The following is a 22,308-nucleotide window of genomic DNA, read 5'->3' as shown; positions in this document are numbered from 1 at the left end:
GGGGTAAAAAAATATATATTTCTGTATTTACAGTCAGAAAACTGGAGTGAATTTTGTTTCTTTTTTCCACATCTTTACCAGGAATGTCAGCCATTAAGTATAGAACAGAATATATGGAATAAATCCATAAATCATTTTAATGTTTCTTGCAGTGTCAAAAAGATACTACTTTATTTACTTATTGATATTAAATGCATGTTAACGTGAAGTCCCAGTTATTTCGAAAATGAAAACACACTTGCGCACTCGTTACACCATTCAACAAAGACTTTATTTTCAATTCTGCAAATGGTTCACTGTCTTTAAAAGTGTATTTATATATGAAGCAAAGAAATGTTGCTGATGATCATAGAAGGTTTAAGCCAACAAATCAACAGTCTCCAGGAATCCCTCATTTGGCCCAGTGAATGTCTAAAATTCACCGTTCAAACAATCATTTATAAATAAATACATAATGCGCATCACAGCAAGCGGCAAGATTTAAAGTTTCTCATCAACGTAGTGCATACAACATCAAATTTGATAACAATGATACCTGCCAGTAACTATAATGTTAATGTAAGAGATTGAGCAAAAGCAATATAATTTACAATCAGTGCATGCTCAAAGCGTTATGACATTCATGTCCTCACCTTTGCTTATACAGTATGTGGTGCGACAGTTTGCAGATGACGGCAGAAACAGCGAAGAATAAAATAAACACTGCCTTTGAAAACACTAATCCAACAACGGATAAAACACTAAGAGACATTAAATTATTTAACATTAGATTTTGGCACAGAACTGTCATTATGTGTTTATAATGAAAATATATAGCCTCCTGCCACCAAGTGTATATATTAAGTCAGATATTTACATTCAAATAGTGTGAATTTGTTACAACCTGTGAGAAAAAAAGGAAGAAGTTTATTGTTTTAAAAGAGTTTTTTTTCTCCCTTTGCTGCGAAACTCTGAAACATAATAAGAGTTGCTTTAGAAAGTAAAAACAAATATTAAGCATTTTTTTATTGAACCATGAACATAACTTTTGATTGTTTCAACTAAAGTATTGCCATGCTCTCTAATGTTTTAGCTTTGTAACAAAATAATAACTGAAAAAAAGAATTCCCCCTTTTCTCATTTACATTTTTGTGCCTACAATTATTTTCCATTTTCTTTTAGAAGTCAATTTCTTATCCTTCATAAGGCACCAGTCCTAATAACACAGAAAGTTACACTATTACCCGGGTCTCACTTTTGGCAGATAAAGCACAATCAATATAAAGTAGTTACAAACTGCGATGGTAAAAAAAAAAAAAATCAACACAAAAATAAAGGAAAAGCAAGTACTATAGGGGGAGTGAGGCCTTTTCATACAAAAAGACTTTGTCTTCTTCAAGAATTTAATGCTTCTGTGGTTTTATTTCTCACCCAGAAATGCTCTTCTTCAAATGGAAACTTCATACTCCCGTGTGTCCTGTGAACATATTAGAAACAAACGGATTACTTTAAGCTTTGAAATTGGGATCAGTTAGAGACTGAGAGCGAAATGAACGAATTTTATTGAGTGATGGCTCCTTTACTTACTCCTGCTTCATAAAGAGGGTTGTTGAAATCTGACTCGACTGTAATGGGACTGTAGGAGTGTGTGTGTGAGAGAGATTTCCAGAAGAGAGGCTTCCATTCTAGTCTGCAGATGCTACAAGAGACAGATGATAAACACATCAAGCGCTGAGTGAAAAAACTGAGGCACAGAACAAAAAAAAAGAAGTCTCAAATCTAAGAATAGTCCAGAATGGAAATCCAAATCTATGAAAACCCTGAGTAAAAACTGTATGGATAACTGTATTATAAAGTTATATAAACATTTTATATATATATATATATATATATATATATATATATATATATATAATAATATATATATATATATATATATATATATATATATATATATATATATATATATATATATATATATACTTTAAGCTTTGATATATATATATATATATATATATATATATATATATATATATATATATATATATATATATATATATATATATACTTTAAGCTTTGATATATATATATATATATATATATATATATATATATATATATATATATATATATATATATATATATATATATATATATATAGTAACCTGCTTTTATGTTGAACTGAAAAGCAACAACTGCTGCCAAAATAAAATAACTCATATTTATTTATTTATCACTAACATGTACTTATTATTTTGAATTTGATACCTACACCTTAATTTTAATCTTCTGCTTTAATAACATGGCCTTTTAACCTTTAACTTTAATTAACTGCATAACTTACTTTGTATAGTACATGTAAATGCCTCCAATCAGGAGGATGACCAGAATGATGGGCAGAATAATTGCCAAGGCGATGTTTTCACTCAGGATCTGACGGGATGGCTCGAAAGACTGGGACACTGCAAAACAATCAACGTCAATTGTGATGGTTTTCTGTCCTCATTAATGCAAGGTGTACTTCACTTGTGGTAAAAATACACCTAAAGAAGCACTTTTAGATCCCACAGACAGCAGCTTTTAAATAACGTAGGAATTGATTTTAAATGCACTTGACATGAGAAATCACCTTCTGACTTGTGGTCATCCAAAAGCTCCTCAAGCTCCACTGAGAACAATAACACAAGAGCTCATCAGTTTGAGAAACAAGGCACATTGAAGTTCTTTACATGATAACATCTGGTAATAAAGAAAAAAAAATCATTTTTTTTTGAGAAAAGAAAAACTAGATGTAGAAGGTGTGGCATGAAAAGCCACAAGCAGCAAAAATAAATATTGGGAGTGTTACAACCTTTACCTTTGCAAAAGGGTGGCGGGCTGTTCCACTGAGATGGGTGTCCAGGAACACACGTGATAATGACCTCTCCAATGAGTTCATAGCCCTCATAGCAGAAGAAGCGCAGGGTTTCCCCAGCCTGGTAGCTGTGTTTGTATAAAGTTTGGTAGCCGTTGTCAGGGACTCCAGGGTTTGGGCATGGGTCATATTTCACTGTATATAACATACAAAAACACTCTTACTGTTAGACTGACATCAACAGCCATCATGAAAAACGAGCAATGTTGGAGAAGAGACAAAAAGAAGCCTTACAGACACACTTCGGGCTGCGATCGCTCCATTTAGGGGTACCAGTGTCACGACCGTAGCAGGAGATTTGACTGGGCCCTTCGAGTTGATAACCCTGATTACAAGAGAAACGCACGACTGTCCCCAAAGCAAAACCCGCTTCGGGACGCACAGAGCGTGCCCCGTTCACCACCTCTCCTGGATCAGGACACTGTTGCACTGTGAGGGGTAAAGTCAGACACAAATGACACAAAATAAACCAAAAATATTTTAAAAATCTGCACAAGAAACTTTCGGAGGAGTAGTGTCCTATTCTCAGTCATGTCTGGTTACACAGCATGCTTTTTCAAAATGAAAAAGACTAAAGTAAGAGAGAAGGAAGATCATTTTCTTTTCTAAGTGTATTAACACACTAGCTTTTTAACTTTAATACATAAGTTTTGATAATTTCTATTATCCTTTGACCTTTAACACATGTGGGTGGGGCGCTGCTCCAGGACAGGTCCCACTGGCAGGTGATGATGTCTGAGCCGCTGATGTCATAACCTGGCTGGCACTGATAGGTCAGGACGCTGCCTCTCACAGGAGAGGAGTGGGATGAGCTGATCCAGCCAAACTCGATTTGAGGAAGAGTGGGACATGTGTCGTTTGATTCAACTTCTGCAGAGAGAGAGAGAAAATTGGTGAAAGCAAATAAATTTTTACTGATCAGTGAAACAAATCCAAACAAACTTCATTTGGTAAAGCAAATTCGATTTCCAGTTCACTCACCACGATAATGAATAAGAAACCCCTGGCTGAGGATGAAGCTGGAATCGTCCGGGTCGCTCTGAAACTGAATGGTGACCTCTGACCCCCCAGACACAATCTGGAAACGCTCTTTAGAGCCCATGTACTGGCCGATCACGTGAGACATGATGTCATGTCCATCAAACACCGTCAGCACATCAGTGTGACGAATATTCAAGCTGAAAGAAAAATGAAAAAAAAAAGTCAGCTTTCAATTCAGAAAGCGTTTTACTTTTTAAGTTGAATAATCCACCCAGCTACTGATTATTTTATGGCAGAGAAGGAAATGAAGAAAGAAATGGTACAACAGGAAGTTGGTTTTATAAAACAAACTCATGAAGTTATTTATCTATGTCTTTTATTAGTACTAACTAAATAAAAGATATGATATGGATTTGGTTTTGGAAATAAAACGGTTTTTCTTTTGTGCAGTTGTTCACCAGTAAACCTCATTTTTGTCCTTTGCTGATATTTACATGTTTTTACACATTTGTATATGCTTCTGCATGTTCATAATATTTCACAATTTTTTGAATAGCTATCCACTTGCAACAAATAGGTTATTATTTTCAATGTAGCATTTCAAACTAATTTACTACAAATTAATACATAATTTATATTCTATATGAAAAAAACCCATTTAGTAATTATTAGGAAATCTATATAAAATATATTTATGCTTTAAGTAATAGCTTTTTTCCACAAGTTGCCACTCTAAAATGGGACATAAGAAAAATAAATGTATTAAAAAGTCAAATTTGCAAATTCATGCAGTTTTACAAATTCCTATCAAAATTCAAAAACTTAATTTACAAATAAAAAAAATCAAGATTTTTGCCACAGTTGTCAATTTCTTTGCTGAAAGCAAGATTTCTATTTAAATTATTAAACAGACGTAAAGTTTGAATAATTACTGAATACAATTCAATTCACTTTTTCCCCCATAATGTTGGTGATAAAACGCCAAACACTACTTTGTTAGCATACTTACATCTGGACCTCCAGTTCAATTCGCTTCTCCTCATTACCATGGATCTGCCAAATACAGTCAAGACCCTTGGAGTAACTCTGGGGCCAGTCAGGGGACAGAATGGTACCAGAAGGCTCGGTCAGCTCTCCTCCACACAAAGCTTACAGAGCAAAGAAGACACCAGCATTAGGTAAGAATATGGACTGATAAACAGGGAATCAGTAAATTTCAGATTACAAAACAATGTGTGAATGAATTGAACATGATTAATGAGAGAACATATGAAGCCATTAATGAATGGGCTTTTGACCTCGTGATCAATGGAAGAAAAATGAAGAGCACATTAATTTTGCACCTATAAGTTTTATTCGTTGTGATACTTTAAGAGGCAGAAAAAACAATGCTGAACTCTGGAAAATGGAGTCTGGAAAAATGTGCACATCTCTTGTCCATCCCTTGACTTAGGCTTTAGAGTTTTTAAGGCAGAATAAGTATTCTAGGATTTAGAGATTAATAAGCAAATATAAGTCCACTGAAAATACTCTGAAAGCTTAACAAAATATTTGTAAAATTAATTTAAGATATGACGAAGAAGCCTCCACGTAAAACTACAATCTGAAGGATGTACAATGAACATTTCAGAGACTTTAAGAAAATATAGAGTGTAAGTTAAAACAGCTAATAAATGGCTGGACTCTTTAAGTAAACAGGCATTACCAATCATAAGTCCTACTTGCTCCAACGCATTGCTGCTAGCAGTTTCCTCTCTGTTTCCTTTCTGCTTATTAGCATCTAATCATTTATCTTGCAAAGGTACTGCAGACGGCAGCTAAATATTTCTTTTCTGGAATTAAAAATTGAAGACAGTATTTAGCTTTTAGTGCTTTGTTTTCACACCACACCATCACTGTGGATCCAACATCCTGCAGCTTCAGGCACCCATCTTATCAAAATTCAGTGAGAACATCCAGAAATAGACATGCTGAAAACATCATGTGCTTCAAATAAATACAGTTTGCTGTTTTAGCTGCCTTAGGTATGTGGAAAATTAAAACATAAGATTTAGAAAAGAAAATTTGACTTCCCATCAAATTTGTCGTCTTTTTGTTGCACAAACATAGCTCATTGATTAAACTTACCCCTGCACACAGGCTCACTGTCGTTCCAATGGGGATTGCTGGGGTCGACGCATTCGATGGTTCCTGAGCCCTGCTCCATGACGAAGCCTGGAGAGCAGCTGAAGGTGACAATGGTGCCCAGTTGATATGAGATGTCACTGCTGCTGAAGTTTCCATGAGGCATGTAGGGCTCCCAACAATGCTCATCATCGAATGCTTCAGACACACAGAGAAAAAGATCATTCCTAGTTCTCCTTTGTTGGCAGAATCTAGAAAAAAAATGAAGTAAACATAAAGAAGCAGGCTTAGCGTCTGAAGACCCCGCTCACCCTCATATCTGAGTGCCAGCAGCAAAGGAATGGAGGAAGAATCAGCTGTGAGCTCCAGGTACAGCGTGGAGCCCTCGCTCAGCAGCCCGCGCTCTGGGACATCATCAAGATCAGAGTCAAAGAGCAGATGGGACAAGGAACTGTTCCCACTGCGGACAAGTAACCTGGAACAGGACGAGACATAAATGTGAAAAAAATACTACAATTGTTGACTCATTAAGGACCGTGGTTGGGAAGCAAAGGGAAAGGTGCATCTCTGGTAAAACATGCTGGTCTCTGAACCATTGTTGCTCTTTTGACCTTTTTTGTGAAAGAATACCCAAAGATTTTTACCTAATTGTCTTAATGGTACATTTCGTGGCCATGAAAAATCAATCCTGGGGATTAGGAGTGCCAAGTAAAATTTTTTGGGCTTACAAGCAACAATGAACAGTAGAATTATTAGCGTTGGTATGCAGGATTTCCCCCAGTGGAGGGCTGCCAGGCTTTACTTGCTCTCCCGCCAGGGTCAGCATAGTTCACCTTAAATAGTTTTTTTTTCATACACAAGTAACAGGGATAGAACAGGTGGATTAAGCTGGGTGTATAGTTGATGCACAGAGCTGGGCGTAACGGCTCACGTACCATTCATATCATCTCTGTGTCTGCCTGTGGGCCTCATGTTATTTCTCATATTATTTCTAGGTTATAATGTTGCTCTTGCACCTCCAAATTTTTGTAACTCAGCATGGATCGCATGTGCCACTGTAAGTCTCCAACATATTTAATCCGCAGCCAGCAGACGTCGTTTCAGCACTTTCATAGTCGCACATACCTTTCATACAAAAACATTCATCCTGCTTCAGGATACCTCATGTGATTAAACTAGCCATTAAATTTTGATGGTTATGATAACTGTGAAGCTATGAGGACTTTCCTCTAACAATAAGTACAAATGGAAATCTTTGAGATCATTACTCTGTGCAAGAAGCCCTTGGGGTGAGGAACCATACCAGTCTGGCAACAACAAGCATCAACTCTGTCCAGGCTCGACTCTGCAGTAGCACAAACTACAGGGGCCACAATAAAAGGAAAAACCTAAAGACTCTGAGAAGAGTGATAGTAGGAAAGACCCTCTGTAACAGTAAAAAGGCATTTTTCTCCTTATCCATTTGATCACTTTGCTATTATTATTTCAGATAAGCACGAGTATTGATATAAAATCTTAAAACTCCAAGCTTACCTGTCATCATCTTCATCTAGAGCGATCCTCTCAAAGTGCAGGTGCAGCCTGTGTCCCTCTTTGGCTTCTATCAGCCAGTGGCAGCTCAGATTATTTCCATTGCTGTGGTTGCTGACAGGAGGAGGAGGTGGTGACAATATCCGTCCCACTGTTGCATTACGAATCCATCCTCCGCAAGAAACAACTGATGTAAAAATGGTAAATAGTATTATTTTCGACAAACTGTAAATCAGCCACCGCTGGTGTCATTATGACAGATTTCAATCGTCGTACGCACTAACACATTGAGGCTCATGAGTGCTCCAGTGTGGCTGCGTCGTGTTGACACATGTGGCCACTTCATGACCGCGGATCTGGAAACCTGGATCGCAGTGGAAGTGGGCCTGACCTCCAGGATGGATGTCTGTCACCGTCACTCCACCGCCCTCAGGCGAAGTGGGGAAAGGGCACGAAAGCAGGAAGGCTGGCAACAAAGGTAGAATAAAAATTAATGCTGTAGATGTAAAAATAGTCTAATTATATATCGGAACATCTAATGGTGAGTTTCACTTCTATCCACTTTGACAAGTGTCCAATCTTCTGCAAAGTATGATGTCTTTTGTCAATGTTTAAATATCCACTCAACCTTTAGGTGGACATTCTCAAATAATTTGCAAGGTTCTGATCATAACAATGTAAGACAGGCTATCTGCAATATTGCTACATGTCTTTCTTTATCTTTGTCTGGCTTCTTAGTCACAAGATTCGAATGGAGCATAAATTAACCACTGAACCTGCTACCTGGTATGTCACAAGTTTTTTGCTGTAAAATTGTATATCTTATTTTTAAAGAGCCTCATGATGACATAAAATAGACAGAAGTTATTCTACCTTGATAGTGCAGGCTGAATGTGCCATGGTTGGACTGCTGGAGACTGCGGTAGTGAATGGAAACCTGATTGGTGGTACTGCGGATCACCTGGCCCTCTTTCATCAGCGTCTCATTGGCTAAGAGCTCCGGCCCTGCTCCGCCGTGACCCATAATCACCAGAGATTCTTCCTTTGAGAGGTTTGTCTTCCTCACCTTGAGGAAGAAAAAAGAAGATTTACACACCCCAAGCTAAATAAATAATAACTCAGAAATTCAGTTATTGATGAACCAATCCTACTGTGTTGATTTTCACCTTTGGTTATGAAATTGTACAGTTTTGAAATTCTGCTATTCATATTGTAGTCTAAACAGTGTCTTATGTGACATAGTCTTTAATGTGTTTTATGTTGATTTATGTTTTATGTTGCAATATTTACTAAATTGTTCTCTGAAAATTTGAATATTCAATTACATTTAGTTTTCATAAACTAAATGTCAAATCAAATATGACTTTATAAAAATTTACTTTGTAAGTTAACGCCTTGAAATTTGGCATCTCTCTTTAAAAACTCCCTCTCTTTCTGAAACTCCACCTCCAGAAAGTCATCACAACTTCAACAACGTATTTACCAGCATTTCCCTGAGAAGGAGCTTGTCTAATGACCTCAGCAGTTCCAACAGGTGTTTGCTAATTGCTGCTGGCTAGTCTTAAGGATCATAGTGAGGAAGTTACGGGGACAGGATACTGTGAGGAGGAATCTCTGTAGCTTGGAAATTGCAGCTCAGAGGAAAAGGTTCTTGAAGGTGGTGCTAGGCCCACCCAGTCATTTTGCACAGCTGAATGGCTGCCAAGGTAGATTAAAGGATTTCTCAAACATGCATGAAGGAATCAAAGCAGCACTCCAGATATGTTTTTGATGATGGAATAAGGTTATAGCATGATGTAAAGCTAATTTTACATAATACTGCCCCTTAACTACAGTCTAATCTTATTTATCAGCTTATTTAGTTGAAAAAAGCTGATTATGTGATCAGCTTCTTTAAAACTAGTATGTTTTTTGTTCATCTGTTTTTAGTATCTCAAGACACTTTATGTTGTGCTTGTCTTCATGAAAAGTGTTCTTCTAAAAATGTTTAAGATGATTAACTGTTAATATGAATCACATGGTCTATGTATTCTGTTAGAAGTTACCAAAAAACAAATCAATAAAACATCTAAAGCAGAAAAACATCCATAAATTTGGAGGGCCATAGGCTTTTTCTGTTCACACAACCTGAATTTCCACACCGTAGCCTGGATACACAGTAATGCTGTAGGTGCATTCCAGAGTAGAAAATGAGGATGATGATCCAGGATCAGGAGACTCAACAAAATCCTCCATTGCTGACAACGTAGCATTGCACTGCACTGTAGAAACAGAGGGATAACAGAAAAGGAATTAGAAATGAGTCAAAACATGTATAATAATAATAATAATAATAATAATAATAATAATAATAATAATAATAATAATAATAATAATAATAATAATAATAATAATAATAATAATAATAATAATAATAACATAACTTGGCAAGCTTTACTAAAAACTGGCTCTTTGTACTAATTTCTAGGATATGGTAAAAACAGGCAGATTTTGTCTATCAAGAGCTCTAAAAATGTTTAAATATCATAAAACTTAGTCTAACATGTCTCTTTCAAGCAATACTCTCATTGTTAGGTTAGCTTTCGCTTTATCCCTACTTGTCTATATTGGTTTTAGTTGTTCTTCACTGTTTGCAGATTCATGCGTGGTGACTGCAAATCAATCAACGCTTTGTTGCAGACTCAAATTTAGTATGCCCCACGGCACAATCGAGCCACGGCAAGAACATTTTCAAGACAGCTGAAGCGTTACTTTAAGGCACATCTCTTGCTGGTGAACAAACATGCTTGAGATATTTCCTGCAAACAACATGAGATCAGCAAACCACAATGACCACTGATGGCAAAATGAAACACTTGAGGGACCCAGGTAATGCTCCCTCTGTCTTTTTATCTCAAGCACGCTCACACCTCAGAGATCATCTGTCTCACATGACATTTCTCTCCCCAGCTCTCAATCACAATCTATAAGAGCTGCACTGGCACCGAAAGCCTAAAGAAATACTGCACTGGTGTGTCTCAAATTGTTTCTCTGACACTCATTAGCACTGGATCGTCTCCACACCTCATGCTGGTCAGAAGGCATAGTATTGACTGACAGACCACAGGCAGGCAAGGATAGTCCTACTATTAATATTTATATGTTCATCAAATAATAATGTTATATGCTCCATGTCTTTACCCTATGCGTCAGGGTAAAAATGATGGAATAAATATAACATATCAAACTCATTATCAGTTTCTATTCTTGCTCTGGGTTGCATCAAATTTCAAAGCTGGAAAGCAACTTCATACTCAAAAAGTGAAAAAAAAATTAATACTCCTTGAATTTTTTCACATTTTGTCACATTTCTGTGATTCACAAACACAAAGTAAATCCTAATTATGGAGTGGAAGAAAAACCATATGTTGGATTGAATACCGTTATTTTTTCAATGCTGTAAGAGTGAAGGGGGTTGAACGCAAATGGACGCAGAACTTTTCAAATTTCTATTTAAAAAAAAAAGTGAAAATATTTCTCACATATATCCACTAATTTGATTGGTCCATACCTTAAAATCTCAAAATATTAATTTGAGTTTATGCTATGCATAGTTTGGTAGGCGATTGAAAAATTATTAGTGCTTAGTTTTAGAGCTCAAACATAAAAAAAAAAATGTGTGTGACTGAATTATTATTTTTGCTTTCAAGAAAAAAAAGAAAAGAAAAAAAAAACGTTGTCCTGACTGATAGCTATTAAAGTAATATGCTACTGCAATAGTTTTAAAGAACATAACCCAAGCCTATTCTTCAGAAGAAAAAAAAAGCAAACTTATACTTGGCTCTAAACAGAGTATGCAGTTGGTTTAGTTTGATTAGAAAATACCAATGTGGACATAAAAAACTAAATGTTCTGGCACTGCAATGCCACCGAGTAAACAAAAAAACCTTGTAGCAGTTTGGAAAAGCAGTGAAGGGAAAGGACCTTGTTTCTTAGAAACATGTTATGTGTTCTGAGAAAACCTGGCACTAATGACCACCAGGTAGCTTGCAACCCCAAGAACAAATACTGTTATGTATGGGACTGACAGTATCAAGTGTAAGATATTTTACTGCAGGAGGGACTGGTGCACTTCACAATAAAGATGACAACATCAGGACAGAAGATTGTGTAGAAATAGTGAAACAACATCTTAAGACATCAGCCACACATTAAGTATATCAACAAATTAATTATAAAGAGGTTCAGTAATAATACATTGAATGATTTGAAATGCAGTGGTAAAAGCTAAACAGATTGATTTTGCTTTTCTAGTCATACTGATTGAAATGAAAATTTTAAAAGCTAAATCTCAATCACAGAGAAGATTTGTGTCCACAGCTGAAAAGGTCTGTGCAAACTTTACTCAGTTGCACCACTTCTGTCAGCAGCAATAAGCAAAATTTCCACCAGGCTACCGGAAGACTCTTTTGGAAGAAAACCCACTTTGTTTTAGCCAAGTCAAGCACTTTAAAAGGGCCCCCTACCAAATGAGGATACAGTTGCAAACCTCTGACATCGATGAAAAAAAAAAAAAAAAGGTTTTTCCTATTCTGAAGTTTAGCATTTATGATCAGTTAAATAATTGGTTCTAACCTTAAATGGGAAAAGTGGTATTGGCTTTAATTTCAGATGGTGAGGAAAACAGCCAAGTACCTTTTATACAGAGAATGCAAATATGCGCTTTAAACTGTAAAAACACAAACACCTGATGCAGAAGAAATGGCAAAGATGCTAAAGGTCACAGAGAAAGTTTGAATCATTTCAATGAGCGTTGGTGATTAGATGTATGAGGAAAATGTTAATTTATCCCAACTGATATTTTGATCGTAATATTTACATAAACTTTGAATGATTTCCAATAATTATGTAACTTTGCATGTAAAGTAAGACCAGATAGCACAGTGGTTTTTTAATTCAAATCCTGCACTGCGTGAATTTCTTCTGGACAAGGCACTGTGCTTTCCCCTGGGTCCCTCAGATGTTCATCAGAGTTTGAGTGAGAATGAATATGAGTGTTAGTAGATAAAGGGCAGCTACTATAGGACAAGCAATATGAGGGTGCTCGAGAAACAGATGTTAAAGAGTAAAAGGCAATGCAGTTCAATTCTATTTGATATCTCATCAAAATAAAACAGAAAGCTATTGTTAAAAAAGACATCATCCCTTTCAAGGTGACAACAAGTGAGGGTAAACTTGTACCTGGCATGTGCATTGTGGTTATGGTGGTGGTGGTAATCAGCGTGGTGGTGGTCTCTTCTTCCAAGGGGAACGAAGACATAGGACTCCTCGATCCGGTTTTGCCCGCGGCAGAAGAGGAGCCCAAAGCAGTGGTGAGGAGCCCTGGTGATATGGCTGTTGCTGTAGACTCAGCCATCCCAAGTCCAGGCACCGCCTGTGTTGGATTGGTGGTGGTACCTGCAAAGTTAACGGCTTCAATTCAATGCAATTTCTCATGCGAGGGCTCTTTGTGGAATAAAGTACATGCGGAACTGACAGCAAAGCGTTTTCTGTTTTCTGTATACCTGATCCTCCGGAAACCTGTCCCAGGTACTCTTTACTTTGCAGAGCAGCGTGTATCAGCTCACCTGGTGGATAGGAGTCTGGAGCTGATGTCGGTGAAGTATCAGACTCCGGAGTCATAAAGGTCATACCTGAAACAATCGACACTGGTTACTGCATTTGTTATTTGCTATGCAAATAAAACACAGTGCCTTCCAAAATTGTGTATATGTATTCAATTATTCACATGATGTGTCATTTGCTTGCATTTTATTATTTAGCGCATGCTGTGGTGACATGAATTTCACCTCAGCAGAATAACTACAATCTAAAATAAGTCAAAGTCTAAAAGAGTTGAGTCGTTACCTTTAGATTTTAAATAGGGGGGAAAAACAACAAGCATCAGGCTAATGCAGAAAAAAAAAAAAAAAAAAAAAAAAAAACGAACAAAAAAACAAACAAACAAACGTGCATGCACCTGAGAACACAAACAAAATTACCTGAAACCATGTGCATCATGGTGACAGAGAACATCACAGCGAGGCGTGCGAACCCCATGTTTCTGAATGACCTGAGAAGGTTAAAGGAAGCAGAATCCAAAGAAAGCGTTTTGTGATTTTGCACATTTCTCTGCCTATTAATAGCTCATAATAGCAGCAAGACGCAAAGGAAATCACACAGTGGTAATGAATAGGCCAACAATGTATTAGTCACCGCAAATCTGACTGTAATGTTTACATAAAACAGATCATAATTGACTGAAATCAGATCATGTCGACAGGACGCTGTAAAAGGCTCTCCTAATGCAACTGATGCGTAGAATGAAACGTGACGTTAGAAGTCGGTATGCAAAGCATTGCCACAGACGTCGTGAAATTATTACACAGGAACACACTCGGTTCTTAGGTGTAATATTCGGGCTTTCTCTCCTTTGCAATTTTCCATCTAAATCTGCCGAAAAATGCGCTATTCCAAAATCCGGCTCGCGAGCCCCGTATCGTCTCCGAAGGTTCCCCTTGAATTTCATTGTTTCCAACCTGTTAGTTGTATTAAAAATGCTCCTCCGCTGCTCTTAGAGGCGTTTCCTCTGTCAGAGATACCAGCCGGGTGTGTGACACAAATGATAGGGCTTATTCGAGGGAGAATCACCCGGGCCTCTTTGTGCGGAGGACGATTTTTTTTTTTTTAACATCAGTCATCACCGCTGTTGTTTCCGCAGCAACAATAAAAAGGTGACAACTGCTTACCTGTCTTCCAGGATGCTTCCACTGCCCTTTTTTCTCTTGCTTTTCTTTTTTTTCTTCCTCTTTTTAAAAAAACTCTCCTATCTCAGTTGGTTTTGCGTTGCTTAAGGCCGTAAACACTGCTGTGTTTGTACTGGTGAGATTGCCTCTAGCTGGTTACCGTGTGCTTGACGCATTCGGCTAAGATGTGAGGGCATTTGCGCTGGAGCGGCAAGTGCGCCCCTAGCGGCCGACCGGTGAAACTGCGAAAGTTTGCATCTCTCGTCTGCTGGAGAGCTGGAGCTGTCCAACCAACACGGTGCTGAAGCCGTCAGACACGGAGCTCCACGGTGCATCAAGGTAATCTGACAGAGATGTTTGATCCGGCGCTAGAAAGAGATGTTTCGCTTGCATGCGCTGCTTAATAATGCACGGAAAACATTTTGCGCCAGGAATTCCCTTGAATGGGGGATGTTTATGCCGATGTGGGGAGTAAACACGAGCCAGCTGAGCTGCTGCAGAGCAAAGAGACAAAATGAATGCTCACGCCACTGCGAGAAGCATCATTTTGTGAGGCATCCAACGCCTGCTAGTGGAGAGCATCATCGGGGTTGATGCAACTACAAGTCTGCGATGACACAAAACTCCCACGTGCACACGTTCAAATGCACTTTTATTTTCTGCATCAGTGTAAGAGTACATTACAAACAATGTAGGTATTCCCCCTTGCCTCTTTATCATTTTATCACATATAGTTACTCAAATGACTGAAAACTTGCTCAAATTTGTTTGCCTTTCAGAAACTTACATCTATGTCGAATTATACTGAACCAATGATAATAATAATAATAAAACAGGCTTGGCTGTTCACAACTATGCTGTTTTAGTTAAAATGGCTTCAGACCGTCAGCGAAGACTTATGAAAAAATCATTATTTCCAAACTGTTAGTTGTATCACAATCAAAGTTCAGTGTTCAAAAACATTGAAAGTTTTTGAAAATCCAACTTGTAATTGATGCATTATTCAAAAAGAATTATTTATTTTTTATTATGTTTCTTTTTACAAAAAGAACATCTGGCACAAATGTTGTTACACCTAATAATCATTTGATAATTTACATCACAAAGTCGGAGTGTTCAAACCTTTTGATGTTTTGGCCAATAGCATCAAATAATAAGTAGCTACAAGACAACAAATATATCATGTTCGAAAAAACTAATGTCACAAAAAAATCTATTGTGATTTTTAACTAGTTCAAAAACAAACTTGCAATAACAACACATACAATCTGACTTTTTGGGAGTACAGGTGTAAGTTAGCAGAGATAATGATAATTTTGTCAGTTGTGATTTTTATGAAAAACTTTCTTTTTAAATTCTTTTTGGCAGTGATTTAATTAAAAATAATAATTTTTCTTCAATTGTCAGAGTGGTTTAAGTTACTAATAATTACTGGATTTTAGCATGTCAACCATGTCAAGTTAATTATTTTAGATGCACCTCAAAGGAAGGAAACTCAAACACTAAATAAGGTCCGTGTCAGATTCATTTTGATTAGAGTAAAAGAAATAAACAATTGTTATCTTTGTTGCATTTGTACATTGAATATTTATTAAGCATAAATGAAAAATTTGTGTTTCATTATTAGTTATTCTTCTTAATGAATGGACTGTAACAAAAGTAGCAAATATAACCATAAGAGGTATAATTTTGTGTGTAAGTTTACAGCAGATTTATCTTTTCATCTAACCCACCAAGCCCTGATCTTCCTCCAGAGCACTGAGCAATCGCAAGAAAAACGGCCAAAAAATTGTTCTGCAGTGAAGTTTGTAGGTGTAGAATCTGAAAATGTTTGTTTGCAATAAATTATAAGAACAATTAAATCTAAAGTTAAAATTTCTTCATCTGTTTTGCTTACAGTTGTCCTGTGTCACCCTCGTCTAAAGGATGGACTGGTCGATAAACACGCTGCCTTTGCCTGAATATGTTGAGCTTGGTGTCCATTCACTGAGTGGCCTTCTGTGGACTCTGCTGTTCCTATTCCTGTGGCACTGCTATCGAATTGGCTCTGACCTGCCAATCCCAGGCCATGCTGGAAAGTTAAAGTCGAGCTCAAGGCGGTCCATGATTTCTCGGAGCGGTGTGTGCATGGGGACAAAGTGCAGCGCCAGGTCTAAGTTGTCCAGGAGCGATCAAATTGCGCCTTTCATTTCCATGGAAACAGCGAAGGATGAGGAGCAGGGACAGGGGTATCTCACGCCAGTGCTGAGTCATGCCTTGTTCCCTGCCCAGGCATCTGCAGAAGCCAAGAAGCTGTACGCAGCACTGCAAGAGTATGCCAAGCGTTACAGCTGGGTGGGCATGGGCCGCATTCACAAAGGCCTTCGTGAGCAGGTAAAAGACTCAGAGCTTACCATTGAGAGTTAGGAGTCATTCACAACATTTTACTTGAAATGTTATTGATATGGCTTAAAGAATTAAAGAAACATGGCAAAAAAAAAAAAAAAAAAAAAAAAAAAAAACCGCAAACAACAACAACAACAAAAAAACCTGGCAACTTTGCCATTTCTTCAAATTCAGGTCAGACTGAACGATCTCTCCACCATACAAAAGCCACATCTCTTCTTCCTGCCGGATGTCCCAAGTGTTCCTTTCTTCCCGCGTGATGCTCACCGACATGACATCGAGGTGTTGGAAGCTAATTATCCTGCCATCTTGGCTGAATTCCAGGCTGTTTACCAGAGAGGCACAGACTCCAAATCAGGCTGGACCTGTCTGGGGCCAAAGGTACACAACAAAGACAAGAAACAGAAGCACAGAATGCAACAGTCTGAGAAAAATACTTACTGAAAATGTTCACAAACGAGGGATATTGTTTTATTTATGTAAAAGTTCACACTAAAAAGATGACTGGAATAAATAGGTACAAAAATTAAATAATTAGACATACCGTGAGTTGTAAGTATAGTAATATACCTGGATTATTAGGCACATTATGAGATAGGCAAACATAAAACACTGAATGATTATGAAGTGAAAGGAGCATGGTTTAAAAATAGTCTTTACATTTACATTTAATATACATGTAAACAATGTTCTTTGGAACCCTTTATTTTGAAACAAGGAGAGACATAAGAAATTATTGGAGTTTCTCTGAACAAGCAGCCAGATTTAAATTAACGTTGCAGTCATGTATTAAAGTGAGTCAATCAAACGCAAAACCAAAGTCTAATTAAAAATTTGTGCTAACACTTGGACATCAATTTTCAGTTTTTCTCTCCATTCAATCTGAGTCAGCTCTACCTATTCTTCAATTCTCCATACCACTTGCAGCTGTGAACACCAAGAAAGAATGCCTTTATAAATTATGCACTCAATGGAAGTGAACACATGAATACTTCACACACAGTTCAGATTTAATGTGTGAAAAATATTTAGGAGAAGTGTGTCGGGTTAAGCCATGTCTGAGACTTAAACATGGAATATGTTTTCTTTTTCAGAGCCAGGCCGTGTTTCCCTTGTACAGCGCCGGGGTCTGTGTGGCAGAGAACTGCCGATCCTGTCCCTCCACATATCGCACACTTCTTTCTCTGCGTACTTTCATAAACAGCAACTCGTTGGGCTCTGCAGGATTTTGGCTGCTGGGCCCGGGGGCAATACTGGGGAGCTCCTATGGACCGACAAACACACGCCTTCGCTGTCACCTAGGTATGTGAACGATATCTACTTTTTAAGTAAAAACAATAATTCAGCAGTCATGAAATGATTTTGTTTTTTTCCTTCCATAATGTTAGGATTTACTTCCTTGCACTGCTGTTTTATTGTTCTGGCTTTCTCGATGGAGTTACTCCTTCAAGTCTAATTCTGAGTCTGATAATTGCATGAACTTCACATGCACTTTGTTACAAAACCAATCATCTCATGTAAGCATAACAATGTGAGAGGACTGTACTCAAAGTTATGTAAATGGTTAGAAATGCATTAGCAAGAGGTTGAGGTTAATTTCTGTGTTGTGCATCTTGTACTTTGGCCCATCTGACAATAATCCTCTCAGTTTTAAAACCAGATGGGACATTTCTGTGTATTGTCATATCGGAAGCTGAGCAAAACTCACTTTCACAGGTTTGCAGACCCCCCCTTCGTGTGAGCTGGTGGTGGGAGGGGAGCCTCAGTGTTGGTCAGAGGGGCACTGCCTTCTTCTTGATGATTCGTTCCTTCACACCATCTCTCACAAGGGTGGGAAATCCACACGCAGCAAAAGCAAAACTTGTGTAGTTTAAAAACATATCTCCATCTAAAAGCTGGGCTTTTTGTGTCTTCTTTAAAGGTCCTCCAGAATCTGGACCCAGGGTCATTTTGAGTGTAGACCTGTGGCATCCAAATGTGGCTGCAGCAGAGAGACAAGCTTTGGACTACATGTTCACCCCTGACCTCTGAGTTTTGCTCCTGCACTTCACCGTGAGCACTGTGCAGAGATGCCTTAACTTAGCCCACGGTTCACGTGTCTCATTCCAGTCAGAGAATCACTGTGTGAATCTTCCCTTAAGAATTAGACAAGCCATTAGCCAAACATTCAAGCAGTGTTGGATGTTTGGCCCTCATTTGTAATCATTCAAACAATTTCACCGTTATGCTACCTGCATGGCATTCTGATATAGAAATACAAGCAGACAGCACTTCGAAGCACAAACAGCAACGGAGGGGTTAACTGATGTAAATTTTAACATCTTAAATCTGTTTACTATGCTAATGCATGCATGCAAAGCCTCAGAATTGTTATTGTTACTGGCCTTATCTGAGCTGTTGTTGCATGTGCATGGATTTTTAGAAACTTTCTTGAAATGGTGTGTCTACCGGTGATTCAACCAAAAAAACTGTGAATACTTCAGTAAAAATGACAGAAATTTAAATTTAAATGTATTTTCTCTCCTAAGATATTTCCAATCAAAATGTAACCAAATATACTGTGTTTTTTCTTTCCAAAGCTGTTTGTATGCTGGAATGTTTCTGGTCACAAAGTTATTATATTTTTGATTTGCGAGTTTGTTTGTTGTTACATATTTTATGTACAGTAAAAGAGAAAAAAAAGAGTATTACTGAGAGTTATTGTCAATTGTGTCTTTTGCTTGAGTTAGAGTAAATCTGAATTTTCTCTGAATTTAAATGTGATGAAAATGTTTAGAAAATGCAACTGAAATCTCATGTTTACTCTCACTTTAAATGAGGTTACATATTTCATGTCAGCTAGGATACTTATTTCACTTTCTATTTTCTAAATGCCAAAATAATTACAAATGAAGGCTGAAGTTTACATATACTAAGATTATTGAGCCTTGAAACAACATGGAAAACTTTAATGGAGACACATTTGTAGATGTCAAAAAAAGCCAAAAACTCAAACACGCTTGTTACTGTTTTGTTACTTGTTACTTGTTACACACATTTGTTTCCCTCAAATGTATTTTGAGGTAAACAAAAATACATATTTATGTATAATGGTGGTACCAACTTCAGAACAAAGGTGAAACTCTTTGTAAAGAGGCTTCTTGAAGCGGGCAACAGCGCTACAATCCATGCTTAAACAAGCATGGGCTGATTCAGAGAGGAAGAAGACGTTGCTCAAAATCCAACTGAATTGATAATGCTGAAGTTACTGTGAGAAGTGTGTGTGTGTGTGTGTGTGGGTGTGCATGTCTGTCTTGTGTCTCTTTATGTTGGCCGAGTGACTGCCTGCTGACCTGTCCAAGGTCTGTCTTGTCCACTGATCAGTGGATAGGAGTGAGCGCCCCATGACCCATGACCCTAGACAGGATTAGGACATGGATGGATTAAAAAATAGAAATAAGATTAACTCTTTGACAAACCAAAGGAATTGGTAATAATAGCTTAATACATAGACAAACTGCACAAGACTTTTTTATGTATTTAATTGCAGTTTTTTTAATGTTTAAAATAAAATCTCAATTGTATCATGCCGGTGATAAATCAGCTAAATCTACACAGCCATGTAAAATATATATTTTAATTGCAAACAGCACATTGAACATTCCTACCTCCTCAATGCATCAGTCATTCTTTCCTTCGTTCTCTTTTTGTAGACAGTAAATGAGAATTAGTGTGGTGGTTTTTATCTTATCTGCCATCTGTTCCTCTGAGGGTCCCATGTTGAGGATTACAGATCTGGAAATAATCCCACCCCAGAGAGACAGATTAGTCCCGAGATTGTTGACATGTGGTCGTATGTATGTTGCTTCATGATCTATAACTCATATGTTTCTGTTCTATGCAGGATAAGAGATGTACTATGTAAAGTTTGGAAAAATGAATTAAAAAAATATATAATGAGTGACTCACTGACAGTTAAATGGAGATTGTAGGACAGAAAATATCACCTTTTCTGACAGATTTTATGAAGAGATGTTTAAAGGCCACTGGCTGCATTCATGTATCTTTAAATCTAACTATCTGTTATTTATTTAACAAACAGATCTGATTCCCACTGTTAAATAGTTCCTCTGTTATGCAGTTGCATTGGTTAAAATCTGCAGAATGAGTAAAGTGGTTGGGAAGAAAAAACAGCCACTGTACTCACTATCAGTCTGATATTTAAGCATAATATTTAAGCATAATATCAGGCCAGTCATACTTGTTCAGATTGGATTAATGTGGTGGGTGTAAGCTTGTGTTTTATTTATTTTAATGCTTAACAGCAAATGTACATGTAAGTATTAGAGGATACAAAGGACTCAGTAATCAGTTGCATGTCTGTGAATATCTAAATATGACAATCAGATTTCCAAACAAAAATATATAGACATGCAAAAGCTTTTTATTTGCAGTGTTACACCATTTTTGGAATGTCTTTGTATTTTATGTGCTTGTTTTGATTGTGATTCATGCACCTAGACATGTTTTTATATGAAAATGGTTTGAAGACGAAGTGTTGAGTGGATTGAAAGACTGAAAAAGGCCTTCAGTACCACAACAGTAAAACTTTATCTGCAAAACAGAATTTGTAGACAGTTATGAGGGGGGAAGGAATCCACTTTATTTCTAATTTAAAAAATTTTGACAATTACAAGATAGTGAAAAGGCCACTATTTCAACATCTATATAAAATAAAGAAGAATGATTAAAAAAAAATCTTTGTAAAGCACACAAAAAAAAAATCAATAATTTCAGCAATTTTAAAATTAAACTTACAGACATTTACTTCCATCAGTGGCAATACTGTAAAAGCTGAAAGTAAAATATTTCATAAATGAATAACTAGAAGGTGCCTATTTGGATTTCCTCGCCTGAAATACCATGAAAATCCTTGAAAGTTAAAGTTTGGGGGTAAAAAGCAGACAGGAGGCAGTTTGCTGCTCAGATTGTCCTCCAGGTGTCACCACTGAGACAAAGAACTGCAGAGCTAATGCAAGGTTCATGCAGAGGAGGCAGAGATAGCTTTTGTCTTTGGGAGGCTCCTTCCCATTAAACCAGCTGCAGTTCCCCGCGGATATAATCAATGAAGCGAAAGAAGCTGCAGACCATCATGACAGAAGTACTTCCGTCGACCACAATCGTTTCCAGCTGCCACTGCATAAGACAGACACACTGACAGCGCCGCACAGTTGTTCTGTTCAACAAGTATGAGAAAATATATGCTTGATATCATAATCATTTAATCAACCTCTTGGATTGTCTCACTACTAAAACTGTTAGAAGCAAATATAATAATCATTCTGTTTTCAATACATAATATAATTATGTAAATATTGGGTCATTCACATGAGCTTTATCTCTAAAAGAAAGTGGAAGAAAAATGTCAAAAAAAAAAAAAAGATACATCTCGCCATCCACATGAATCACCAGCAACATATTAATTGTTGAAAAACTGAATGTAAAAGGGTTTTCATATGAAAATATTTTCCTATCACATCTTGTCAAAAATTTTTCAAGTTAGTAAAGTGCTTGTGCATTAGCTTAATCCCCCTTTTATGTAATTATTTAAGACTCAAGCAACTTGCTTTATTTTACTTTTACAGCACAGGG

At 37.2% G+C, this 22,308-nt stretch overlaps 2 protein-coding genes across 3 annotated transcripts; one reads left to right on the top strand and one right to left on the bottom strand.

The window, feature by feature from the left end:
- Positions 1 to 249: 249 nt before the first annotated feature.
- On the bottom strand, positions 250 to 14,625 carry sez6l2 (seizure related 6 homolog (mouse)-like 2). Of its 2 annotated transcripts, none has more exons than XM_055035272.1 (19): positions 14,296 to 14,625; positions 13,549 to 13,619; positions 13,072 to 13,200; positions 12,749 to 12,964; positions 9,656 to 9,789; positions 8,402 to 8,594; positions 7,809 to 7,994; positions 7,532 to 7,715; positions 6,310 to 6,473; positions 6,002 to 6,196; positions 4,884 to 5,022; positions 3,875 to 4,071; positions 3,569 to 3,763; positions 3,128 to 3,322; positions 2,837 to 3,028; positions 2,609 to 2,647; positions 2,324 to 2,441; positions 1,567 to 1,678; positions 250 to 1,456 (listed from the first exon to the last, which is right to left on the bottom strand). In XM_055035272.1, exons 2-19 carry the CDS (start codon positions 13,604 to 13,606, stop codon positions 1,427 to 1,429), a joined length of 2,676 nt encoding a protein of 891 aa, XP_054891247.1. In that variant the 5' UTR covers positions 13,607 to 13,619; positions 14,296 to 14,625; the 3' UTR covers positions 250 to 1,426. The 2 variants fall into 2 exon arrangements, with proteins under 2 accessions (XP_054891247.1, XP_054891248.1); XM_055035273.1 differs by having other exon boundaries at positions 13,135 to 13,200.
- Positions 14,561 to 20,582, top strand: asphd1 (aspartate beta-hydroxylase domain containing 1). The gene is made up of 6 exons (XM_055035274.1): positions 14,561 to 14,631; positions 16,192 to 16,665; positions 16,852 to 17,058; positions 17,772 to 17,979; positions 18,394 to 18,507; positions 18,599 to 20,582. Exons 2-6 carry the CDS (start codon positions 16,219 to 16,221, stop codon positions 18,706 to 18,708), a joined length of 1,086 nt encoding a protein of 361 aa, XP_054891249.1. The 5' UTR covers positions 14,561 to 14,631; positions 16,192 to 16,218; the 3' UTR covers positions 18,709 to 20,582.
- The last annotated feature ends 1,726 nt before the right edge of the window (positions 20,583 to 22,308 follow it).

The sequence above is a fragment of the Poeciliopsis prolifica genome, unplaced genomic scaffold, assembly GCF_027474105.1.
Source record: "Poeciliopsis prolifica strain line A6 unplaced genomic scaffold, Auburn_PproV2 SCAFFOLD010, whole genome shotgun sequence".
Taxonomy (NCBI): Eukaryota; Metazoa; Chordata; class Actinopteri; order Cyprinodontiformes; family Poeciliidae; genus Poeciliopsis; species Poeciliopsis prolifica.
This window is presented reverse-complemented; position numbering and strand designations above follow the sequence as displayed.